Source organism: Neophocaena asiaeorientalis, unplaced genomic scaffold (genome assembly GCF_003031525.2).
Source record: "Neophocaena asiaeorientalis asiaeorientalis breed wild unplaced genomic scaffold, Neophocaena_asiaeorientalis_V1.1 scaffold77, whole genome shotgun sequence".
NCBI lineage: Eukaryota > Metazoa > Chordata > Mammalia > Artiodactyla > Phocoenidae > Neophocaena > Neophocaena asiaeorientalis.
The window spans coordinates 7,132,236-7,144,460 of record NW_020174645.1 but is presented as its reverse complement, the minus strand read 5'-3'; the positions used below and the strand labels follow the sequence as shown (position 1 = coordinate 7,144,460).

The 12,225-nt window shown below is 41.6% G+C and overlaps 1 protein-coding gene across 1 annotated transcript; it reads left to right on the top strand.

The window, feature by feature from the left end:
- Positions 1–471: 471 nt before the first annotated feature.
- ARPC3 (actin related protein 2/3 complex subunit 3) lies at positions 472–10,855 on the top strand. Its single transcript, XM_024758643.1, has 7 exons — positions 472–575; positions 2,769–2,868; positions 6,168–6,244; positions 8,255–8,323; positions 9,479–9,605; positions 9,963–10,057; positions 10,539–10,855. The coding sequence occupies exons 1-7, from the start codon at positions 570–572 to the stop codon at positions 10,599–10,601; spliced, it is 537 nt and encodes a 178-aa protein (XP_024614411.1). The 5' UTR covers positions 472–569; the 3' UTR covers positions 10,602–10,855.
- Positions 10,856–12,225: the final 1,370 nt, after the last annotated feature.

The following is a 12,225-nucleotide window of genomic DNA, read 5'->3' as shown; positions in this document are numbered from 1 at the left end:
CCGTTTTTAAAATCAGTGGACTGAGTTCATTCTTTCACTCAAGTATTATTGATGCTTACCATGTACCATCACTGTTATCGGTGTAGTGATATAGCAGTGAACAAAACAATCCTTGTCGATGTTCACATGGAGAGAGGGAGACAAACACAGAAGTAAACTAAAAATCAGAACTAAGGAAGAAAAGAGAAAGGGGAGTGAAGTGGGACTGAATTTAAAATAGTGTGCCCCAAGGAATGCTTCACTGAAAAGGTGATCTTTAAGGAAAAACAAAGGAAGTGGTGATTTATCACTGGGATTCAGTACCCCCAGATCCATCTCCACTTTTGCCGACACCTCACGCATGCCCGACACTCAGAGCCCATGCCTAAGGCTCGGGCGCCCCCTGATGCCCCGGCGTATCCGCGCAGCCGCAACAGCTAGCCGCGAACAGCAAGGCCGGAAGCGCGGCGTCCTCCACTCGCCCTCCCCTTCCGGCTCACTTCCGCCTACCCCGCCAGGGCTGCCACACCGGAAGCGCCGCGCTCTAACCCGATCCTCCTCATCGGGGTTGAAACCCGGGCGCCTCCAAGATGCCGGTAAAGGGGCCGAGCTGGGGGTGTTGGGAGAAGGCGGAGATTTGGGAAAGTGGCGAGAAGTCGTGGGTGCGCTGAGAAAAGCGGGCCGAGGGGGGCAGAGAGAAAGCAGGGGCCTGAAAAGGGGAGAGGCGAGAGGAGCGGGCCGGCCCCTGTAGGATTCGGGCGGCCCGGGGCTGTAGACCGGGCTTGGAGGACCGGGGCGCGGCAGAGTGGGCCGGAGATCCCGGGCGTGCTGAGGAGACTGCCTCAGTTCTTCTGCCCTCTCCTCTCCAATCCCGACCCCTTTTCTCGCCCTTTCTGCCTTCCCCCGACTCCAGCAGGGTTCCCAAAGCCTCACTAGAGCCGCGAAGGCCAGGGCTGCCCTTTTAATTTTTCGTATCTGAAGTCTAGAGTCAGCTTCTCCTTTTTTTCCTGCAGGCCCACTTCCTCCTCTGCCTCTGGGGGCGGGTCTCTTAAGCTGCTTGTCATTTGTGAGACCCCACTTCCCGGACTCCTCCCCTGTCACCCGGGTAGTGGCGGCCACCCCTGCGCCGCTGGGTTTAGGGCTCTCAGAGCAGACGCAAGGTCCGCGCCCGGTTTCCAGATGTTTCTGTTTTCGCGTGTATCAGAGTGGGAGTAAAAATTGATGGTGGTTTGGTTGCTCTTAAGTTCTGACAGCCAGTCTCTGGGTTAGATTTATCACCATCATGGACTCCATTTTGCAGATGAGGAAAAAAGAGTTTCAATAACAAGTGATTATTCATAGGACAAACATTACTGAGCACCTGCTGCATGCCAAGCACTGTGACAGCAGTGAATAAGGCCAACAAATCACTGTTCTTAAGGAGTTTACATTCTAATGGGGACACCGACAATAAACATGTAAATACAAATAAAATAAAGGAGATTGTTTCAGATAATGACAAATGCCATGAAGGAAATAGATGGGTAAGAAGACAGTATAGCTGGTGAAGGGGAGGGTAGAGGCTTGTTTAGATGAAGCATATCTGTAATAAAAAGGAGCAAACCATAATTATCGGTACGTATTTTTACGGATCTCATAGCTACCATTTGACTCCTGATGTATGCCAGGCAGGCCCTGAGCTACACACTTTATATAAATTATCCCATTTAATCCTCACAGTGACTCTATCAAGTAGATATGTTATTGTTTTCTCATTTTGCAGAGGAGGAAACTGAGGCTCAGAGAAGTTAAGTAACTTGCCCAAGGCTGCACTCTATTAAATCTTGATAAATCCAGATTTTACCAGAACACTAAAGCCTTGTACTCATCATTCCAGTTGCACCTAGAGCACCTGGACTTCCCCTGTCCGGGTGCTCTTAAGAAGACAGACTTAATGTCTGTCTTCTCCATTCACCTGAAAATTCTTCAAGGACAGAGTCCATACTAGCCTTGCATGCCATTGGATCCGCATGCCTTGCACACAGAAGGTGCTTAGGAATCTTTTGATGAATGAATGAATGAATAAATGAATGGGGCCCATGTCTTACAAAAAGCCAGACATCTTGTAAAAAGCAGAACTAGAAATCAGCCTATAAATTGCTCTCATAAATATGATTTTTCCCCCTCCTCCTTTAACTCCCATCCACCCACTGAAAGCAAGTATGTATCTCTTCATTTTACAAATTTTGAAATAAGCTAAGAGAAGAAAAGTGATGTCTTGGTCAAAAGGCATAAAGCCAGGAAGTGGCAGAGCTGAAGAGCCAGTGCTTGGGTTGTGGTTTAACAACAGCTGGGGGCTGGGTACCCCTGATTTATATGGTGTTTGCCTATTTCTATAGTGTAAATACTCCTCCAGTTACCATTGTGGTGTCACTAAATGTGGAACTGGAAGAGATGCACATTAGCACCTCATTATATAGTATTTACACCATAAAGATACAAAAGACATAAATAAGCTTAAGATCATATTAAAAATAAATTTTTTAAATAGGAAGTAATAAATTTCAAGTATTTATTACCTTTGCTTTTAATATAATTTACATAATTGTAAATTTATATAATTTCATTTTTAATAATGGCTGTGTTCAGCAACCAGCTTGCCTCAAATTTTCTAAAAATTTAATAGTTTTCTTGAGCCAGTTAATCTTGGATGAGTTAGTCTTTTTTTCCTTTAGGGAAATGTACTTGTTTGCCCTGCTGACATTTGCTATCTTTCTGCTTTTGTGTTCTTACCTGGCTTGCCACTACAGGCTTACCACTCTTCCCTCATGGACCCTGACACGAAACTCATTGGAAACATGGCACTGTTGCCTATCAGAAGTCAGTTCAAAGGACCCGCCCCTAGAGAGAGTAAGTCGAAACTCCATTATTTTCAGATTTTGGTATGAAACCCTCTGACGTCAAATCAAGGAAATTCTGTCTCAGGTTGCTCTTGTATTTTCTATTTGCTTGGAGGATATTGTGCTCTAGACCTTTTCAGACCATGGGTATATGTTGCATTTAACAAGAAACTGTATTATTGCTGCCAATTTCTCCAGGATATTTTGTTGAGAGGGAAGAGGAAATGTGCTTAATTCTCAACACTCTTCTATCATCACTATCATTTCTTAAAAACTAATGCTGCTACTTCTGTAGAACGCCATGTCTCCCTCCTTTCTCTGTCATCAAGCTGGAAAAAACAAAATGTATTTTAACCTCTTCTTTATTTAAATCTACTTTCTTTGTCCATTCTTCAGGATCTCAGTTTTCAGCAATACCTCAATCTTAAGTATCCTGTATAATATTACTAATTTCTTCTCTGGCTTCTTGAACGTTATATCTTTACTTTCTTTCTTGGTACTCATTTTTTTTTTTTTTTTTGCGAGGGTGAGCCATTTTCTTTACTGTTCAGAAAGCTTCATTCATTTCAGATGCTATCTGAGACACTTCTGACACATTCTGAGATGTTCTGCCAACAGTGTAATTTGTATTATATTAGACAACTTTTCCGCCTGCACTGAGTTCCATTCATGGTTTCCAAGACCATAGTTTGGATTACCAATTTTGTACTGACCCTGTCTCCATTCTTCTGCCAGATTATTTGACTTGAATTCCTCTTAATTTTGTTTTCAACACCATTTGAAAGCTCAGTAAACTTAATAAATTTGGTGAGTCACCACACTGTTTACTTGTTCTGAGATGAAAAAAAAGGAACAGTGGGAAAAAGCAGACCAAAAAGAGAAAAAATAATGTAAAAGAATTACAGTGCAAAAGAAGAATAAGAGTCAGTGTTGGCCCAGATCTCTTCTCAGATCGTGACAAAATACCATATTATATATCAGAAGATGCAGTTGACCAAGGATGGAGTAAATCTAATTACCACCTTTGCAATTCTTGGGCCCTTGAGGGAGAATGGGACCCCAAGAAACCGGAACTCTGATTTCTGTAGATAAGGAGTGACTTCTTAACTCTTCCCTGGGGGCTGGATTAGGACTGAATTGGAATTATGGAGAAGTACAAGCCTGTGCTGTAGACTAAGTAACTGTTAACATTAATCTAATTACTTACATACAACAAATATCTTTTCAGTGTGTGCGTGTGTGTGTGTGTGTGTGTGTGTGTGCGCGGTATGCGGGCCTCTCACCGCTGCGGCCTCTCCCCTTGCGGGCTGTGGCCTCTCCCGTTGTGGAGCACAGGCTCCGGACGTGTAGGCCCAGCGGCCATGGCTCACAGGCCCAGCCACTCCGCGGCACGTGGGATCCTCCCGGACCAGGGCACGAACTCGTGTCCCCTGCGTCGGCAGGCGGATTCTGAATCACTGCACCACCAGGGAAGCCCTCAACAAATATCTTTTGAACACCTTTTATATGCCAAACACTCTTCTAGGTTCTAAATCCTATAGTCTAGCCTCCTCCCCCTCCCTGCAATGTGACATTTAGAACTAGCTGGCTCTTGTAAGCGCTGTTTGGATCATCTGAGGAAGTTTCCTGTTTGCAGATAAGAAAATAGATTGCAGGGAACACAAGTCTAGAGTTAGAATTCTGTTGCAGACTTCCCTGGTGGTCCAGTGGTTAAGATTCTGTGCTTCCACTAGAGGGGGAATGGGTTTGATCCCTGTTTGGGGAACTAAGATCCCGTAGGCTGTGCAGCGAAGCCAAAAAATTTTTTTAAAAAAGGAAGGAAAAAAAAAAAAAGAATTCTGTTGAAATTCTTCAGAGTACCAAAACTTCAGAATTGTTTTGCATTTCTGCTGTGTGAGAGGGATAGAAGTCAGGGACGAGAAATATAAGTAACCATTTCTGCATTGCTGAAACCAGCTGTTGGATATCAAGATCCTGGGATTTTGACCTTTTTAAAATTAAAAAAGAAAAAAAGGAAAACCCAAAAAAAAGGCAAAGAAATTTTGTAATGAGATCTTTGTTACAACAGTACTTCTGGCTTTTCTCAGTCTCTAGCCATCTGAACAGCTTGTACAAATATATTTGAAGTCAGTTTTCATAAAAAGAAAGATGTACGTGTGAATCCCAGTGTGTTCCTAAATGACAGTTAAGAGTTTTTTACCTAAAGCTATAGTATGTAAGGTCAAATAAAATTATATTGAGTACTTTGTATTTTTTAAAAAGCATTTTATTAAAGTTAGTCTATGTTTCAGTCTTTTTTTAAAAAATTTATTTATTTGGCTGCTCCAGGTCTTAGTTGCGGCACGCAGGATCTTTAGTTGTGGCATGCATGTGAGATCTAGTTCCCTGACCAGGGATCAAGTCCAGGCCCCCTGCATTGGGAGCATGGAGTCTTAGCCACTGGACCACCAGGGAAGTCCCTGTCTCAGTCTTATTTTTTTTTTTTTTTAATGCATTTATTTATACAGCAGGTTCTTATTACTTATCTATTTTATACATATTAGTGTATATATGTCAATCCCAATCGCCTGTCTCAGTCTATTTTTATAAATGTATTGAGAAATGTCTGGAATGTTGAGAGCAGTTATTTCTGGGTAGTGAGATTAGGGTGACAGTTAAGTTTTTTTTCTGTGTTGATTAATTAGTTTCTCTAATGGGCATGTATAATTTTTGTAAAACAATAAAGCTATAAGAATAAATCATGTGCTTATTTTTCTAGAAATTGTTTCTAAAGACTTTATATTTCAGTACCCTCATCTTATTTTATAAAACTCCAAAACCCTTGACCGTTGAGCTTGGATATTTTTTTCTTGATAGCTTTTAAATTTTTATTTATTTATTTATACATTTATTTTATTTATTTATTTTTTGGCTGTGTTGGGTCTTCGTTGCTGTGCGCAGGCTTTCTCTAGTTGCGGCGAGCAGGGGCTACTCTTCGTTGAGGTGCGAGGGCTTCTCATTGTGATGGCTTCTCTTGTTGCGGAGCACAGGCTCTCGGCGTGCAGGCTTCAGTAGCTGTGACACGCGGGCTTTAGTAGTTGTGGCTCGCAGGCCCTAGAGCGCAGGCTCAGTAGTTGTGGCACACGTGCTTAGTAGCCCCGCAAGAAGTGGGGTCTTCCTGGACCAGGGCTCGAACCCATGTCCCCTGTGTTGGCAGGTGGATTCTTAACCACTGCACCACTGGGGAAGCCCCTCTTTTTACCTTTTTTAGATGTTATGTTTTACATTTGGCTAATGTTTTCTGCCTTACTCCCCTCGTGTCCTGCTTAGCAAAAGATACAGATATTGTGGATGAAGCTATCTATTACTTCAAGGCCAATGTCTTCTTCAAAAACTATGAAATTAAGGTAAAGTACAGAGCTTTTACTCTTTTTTTTTTTTTAATTTTTCTTGTAGTATAGGTGATTTACAATGTTGTATAGGGCTTTTACTCTTTAAATTAGTTTTCTTATGGGGATAGTATCAACCTGGCAGTCAGGGTTGATGTAAGGAATAAATTAAATGAAATGAGATTGTGTGATTTTAAAAATCCAGAACAGTGCCTAATTCAGTAACAATGTTAGTTCCTCATTTTTCCTCCAAGGGCTACACCATGGGTTGGCAAACTACAGCCTGAGGGCCAAATCTGGCCCACCACTTCTTTTTGTAAACAAACTTTTATTGGAACATAGCCACATGCATTTGTTTATATATCATCTGTGACTGCTTACATGCCACAATAGTTGAGTTGAGTAGTTGTGACAGAGACTCTGGCCCACAAAGCTTACAATACTTGCTATCTGGTCCTGTACAGAGGAAATTTACCAGCCCATGGTCTAGACACTTATTTATATTTATTCAACAATATTAAGCGCCTACTGTATGACAGTCCAAAACCAAAAAATTCTGCGTGCTATGTTACTTTTTTAATATACTTCTATGTCCTGGACCTAAGATGGAGAGAGAAAGAAAATTCAATGACCTGGACCCTTCCCTCAACCTCCATTTCTTCCCTTCTGCTCTTAGTTCTTGTGAGCTCAGGAGGAACGCAGAAGTTGGGTGGGGGCAGAAAAGGAGGGGGGGAGATGGAAAAGGAAGTTCTCTGAGATGCTGCTATGAGCAAGTTACAAGGAATGTCAATAAATCTTCTTGATAATGTTCTAGAATATGGAACTTCAACTCCCTGCCAAACTTTAATCTCTCGGAATCAAGCAGGGTGTGAAATCTTTATTTGTAGACTCTTGGTCTATAAACTGTGGTCTAAACATTCTAAATAGAAACATGTTATAGATGTTTCTATATCTAATGCATAGTCTTAAGTGTGGTGTTTGTAATTAAAGTTCTGCCACATTTCATTCTCTCTCGAATATCATATAATCTTAAAAATAGGGAAAAGTGTAGTTTGTTTCTTTAAAATTATAAATCTGTGTAAAATTTGACATGAAGTATGTGCCACATTTGATTAGCATCCATTTGTCTTCTCCACATTTTTCCTTTGGGTTAGGTCAAGAGTTGGGCTAATGAAGCTCTTCAAAAACAAGTCACTTGTGAAATAATTGCTTCCTCCTTTAGAGTCATAAATGTTTCTGTTCTTGGCAGAGATCCTGAAGTGAAAGAGTTTTTAAAGGTTAGCCAGCCGTATGGTTCATCTCAGGTTTTCCAGGAGGCTTTGTTAACTCTCCTTCCTACACAGAACGAGGAGCTATTGGCACAACTCTTCAGGAACCCAAGGGCGAAGGGAGCTGAGGAAAACAGGGGCAGCTACACAAGCTCAGGGTGAAAACAGGGGCAGCCACACAAGCTCAGGGTGGAAGCTGGTGGCTCCCTTCCCAGGGGCAGACAGAAAGGGGGCTTGAGAAGATTGCATGCAGAGAATGGGAATTTTTAAAAAAATATTTTATGTATTTTTAATTAATTTATTTTATTTTTATTATTTTTGGCTGTGTTGGGTCTTCATTGCTGTGCACGGGCTTTCTCTAGTTGCGGCGAGCGGGGGCTACTGTTCGTTGCAGTGCGTGGGCCTCACTGCGGTGGCTTCTCTTGTTGTGGAGCATGGGCTCTAGGTACGCGGGCTTCAGTAGTTGTGGCTCGCGGGCTCTAGAACACAGGCTCAGTAGTTGTGGCACACAGGCTTAGCTGCTCCGCAGGATGTGGGATCTTGCCGGACCAGGGCTTGAACCCGTGTCCCCTGCATTGGCAGGCGGATTCTTAACCACTGCATCACCAGAGAAGCCCGAGAATGGGAATTTTTGATGCTGTAGTAACTGCTTTCACAGTTTTCAGTTGATAAATCAAAAGACAAAGATTGAATTCATTTATTGCACATAATTATTAGGTTTTGATCAGAATTGTTTTTAAGTTTTGTTTTCTTCCCATAGAATGAAGCCGATAGGACCTTGATATATATAACTCTCTACATTTCTGAGTGTCTAAAGAAACTCCAAAAGGTAATTAAACTTGGATGATCATTTGTCAGGAACACAAGTTAATAGGTATTTAGACTTGTTGAGACTTTAAGGACAAGTAGAAAATATTTCCTCTGACTTAGAGCAGGGACTTGAGAGGAAAATCTGGAAAATCTGAATGTAGATCTCTGAACTTATACTGTAGTTGACTAATGAGAAGATAAGGGCAGTGGTGTTTTAAGCCTTTGCATATATTTTCCCAAGATAGAAATCTTGACCAAAAAATTCCCTTTTAAGCCCTTGGCTCAAAGGTTCTTAACCTGGGGTCCAAGGATAGAATTCAAGGTTCCATGAACTTGAGTGGAGAAAAGATTACATCTTTCTTTTCACTAATCTCTAACTGAAATTTAGCATTTACTTTAATGATTAATGTAGGCAGCATCCACAGTAGTATTAGCAATACCTGTGACTTTCTGTAGCATTTTCTTTTTAAATAAATTTATTTATTTATTTTTTTATTTTTGACTGCATTGGGTCTTCCTTGCTGTGTGTGGGCTTTCTCTAGTTGCAGCGAGCGAGGGCTACTCTTCGTTGTAGTGCACGGGCTTCTCACTGCGGTGGCTTCTCTTGTTGCAGAGCACGGGCTCTAGGTGCGCGGGCTCAGTAGTTGTGGCTCGCAGACTCTGGAGCGCAGGCTCAGTAGTTGTGGCACATGGGCTTAGTTGCTCTGCAGCATGTGGGATCTTCCTGGACCAGGGATCAAACCCGTGTCCCCTGCATTGGCAGGCAGATTCTTAACCACTGCGCCACCAGGGAAGTCCCCAGCGTTTTCATATTACATTTAGAGTTGAAGTTTTGTTTACATTCATTATTACTTCAAAATTTAGTTGTTAGGCCCACTGCTGGGTCTTGTTATTTAGCGCATTAATAAAGAAGCACATATATGACTGTGTGATAAATTTGATGTTTTAATATGGTAATTATTGTATATCACTATAATTGGTTTCTTTTGTAGTTCTGTTTTATCTTATTCATTTAAAACATTAGTCTGAGAAGGGGCCTACAGGCTTCACCAGATTGCAAAAGGGCACCAAAAACATAACCCCAGACATGGCTACTTAGATAAAAAACTGAAAATTGGATATTACTATCCTTTTTCCCTATGTTTGTGTATATAATGTTTTTTTTTTTTTTAAGTGCAATTCTAAAAGCCAAGGCGAGAAAGAAATGTATACACTGGGAATCACTAATTTTCCCATTCCTGGAGAGCCTGGTTTTCCACTTAATGCAATTTACGCCAAACCTGCAAACAAACAGGAAGATGGTAAGAACAACATCTCTACCTTCCTATATGGCACAAGATTTTCTCCACTGGACTTCTTAACACCCCTCCTTTTCTTGCCTTGACTGGTGTACAGATTGAGAGTGGAATCTTTAGCCCGTACATTATCTTACTACTCACTCTCACAAAAGATCCTTGGCAACAAGCATGACATGTGGAGAATCTTTTGGACCAAAATGAGTATAGTTATAAAACCACTTGAACTGTCGTTTCTATTTCTTATCTTGTTCGAAGGTATTGAAATGTATCGCCAAGGTCAATGTCGAGATCAGTAGCCAGCCCATTTGGGATGCTTTCTCAAATACATTTTTTTATTGTTCTACCTGCTCTTGATTTTAGAAGTGATGAGGGCCTACTTACAACAGCTGAGGCAAGAGACTGGACTGAGACTTTGTGAGAAAGTTTTTGACCCTCAGAATGATAAACCCAGCAAGGTAAAACTCTTTTTCTTATTTAGTTGATAAATCACCTTTTACCCTGTAGCCACTGTTAAACACATTGAGGTCTTTAGTTTTTGCATTGCAATGTTGCTTAACTTTGGTGCCTTATACATAGTAGGGGTTCACTGAATCACACTGAATAATGAATTGCATGTAATAAAAAATTTTGGTTGTATATTCTTATGTTGGGGCATTGTAAACCCATAGAACAGCTTTTTTGTGTGAGATAGCTTTAATATATTACATTTATTTTGTTGTTGTTATTTTGAGTAACCTGTGAGTCACTCCAAAAGAAAGGGAGGAAGGGAGGGAGGGAGGAAAATTTTTTATGTATCTTCAAAGAGTTTATATAATATAAGGGCTGCCAGACCAATATTAAGTTTTGTTATTAAGTAAATTCATATTCTGACCTTACCTTGAACTTGCATTGTGATTTGACCACCACTGTTCATTCTGTTTTGTCCCCTCTTGTTAGTGGTGGACTTGCTTTGTGAAGAGACAATTCATGAACAAGAGTCTTTCAGGACCTGGACAGTAAAGGGAGCCTTGGGCAGACACTGTCTCCACAGCTGTGGGCAGCATTTACAGCAAGATGTACACAGTTCTTTGCCTTTATTTCATAAAGTTTTATACAGAGGAGAGAAGAGAGTGTGTCTTTACTTGAAGATCTCTTTATCAAGAATTTGGGGCTAAGGGGTGGGGAAGAATGAGTTGTTGATGGGTGATTTGAAATTTCTGCACTATTAAGCTGGTGCTTAATGAGTAATAATAAAGAAATTTTCTTACATTTCATGTCAGAAAAACTTCATTGCTTATCTTTGACATTCACTTAAAAATTTTTTGAGATAATATTCACCCTTTTAAAGTGTATAATTCAGGGGACTTCCCTGGTGGTGCAGTGGTTAAGAATCCGCCTGCCAGTGCAGGGGACACAGGTTTGAGCCCTGGTCCGGGAAGAGCCCACATGCCGCAGAGCAACTAAGCCCATGTGCCACAACTACTGAGCCTGTGCTCTAGAGTTCGTGAACCACAACTACTGAGCCCGTGTGCCTAGAACCCACACTCTGCAACAAGAGAAGCCACTGCAATGAGAAGCCCGCGCACTGCAATGAAGAGTAGCCCCTGCTTGCCGCAACTAGAGAATCACCTGCGTGCAGCAACGAAGACCCAATGCAGCCAAAAATAAAAAAATAAAAAAAAATGTTTTAAAAAATAAAGTGTACAATTCAGTGGTGGTTAATATAGACACAAAGTTTTGCAGTCGTCACCACTAATTCCAGAATATTTTTGCCACCCAAAAAAGATGTACCTGTAGTCTTCAGCAGTCATTCCCCCGCAATTCCTATCCAACCCTTTCCTCCCACTGATCTACTTTCTGTCTCTATGGATTTGCCTATTCTGGACATTTCACATAAATGGGATCATAAAACAAGGGGTCTTTCCTGTCTTGTTTCTTTCACTCAGCATAATGTTTTCAAGGTTCATCCATGTTAGGGACTTCCCTGGTGGTCCAGTAGCTAAGACTCCACGCTCCCAATACAGGGGGGCCTGGGTTCCATCGCTGGTCAGGGAACATCCCACATGCTGCGACTAAGAGTTTGCATGCTGCAACTAAGGAACCTGCCTGCTGCAACTAGGAACTGGTGCAGCCAAATAAATAAATAATTTTTTTTTAAAAAAAAAGGATCATCTGGGCTTCCCTGGTGACGCAGTGGTTGAGAGTCCGCTTGCCGATGCAGGGGACACGGGTTCGTGCCCCAGTCTGGGAAGATCCCACATGCCGTGGAGTGGCTGGGCCTGTGAGCCATGGCCGCTGAGCCTGTGTGTCCAGAGCCTGTGTTCCGCAACGCGAGAGGCCACAACAGTGAGAGGCCCACGTACCAAAAAAAAAAAAAAAAAAAAAAAGGTTCATCAATGTTATATCAGTACCTTATTCCTTTTTCTTTTTTTTTTATTGTGGTAAAATATAACATTTACTATGTTTTAACCACTTTTAAGTATATAATTCACTGGTATTAATTACATACCCAATGTTGCACCACCATCACCACTATCTACTTCCAAAACTTCTTTGTTACCCCAAGCAGAAACACTAACCATTAAACCCCTGGTACCTGTAACCGCCAATTCCTGGTGACCTCTAATCTGCTTTCAGTGTCTGA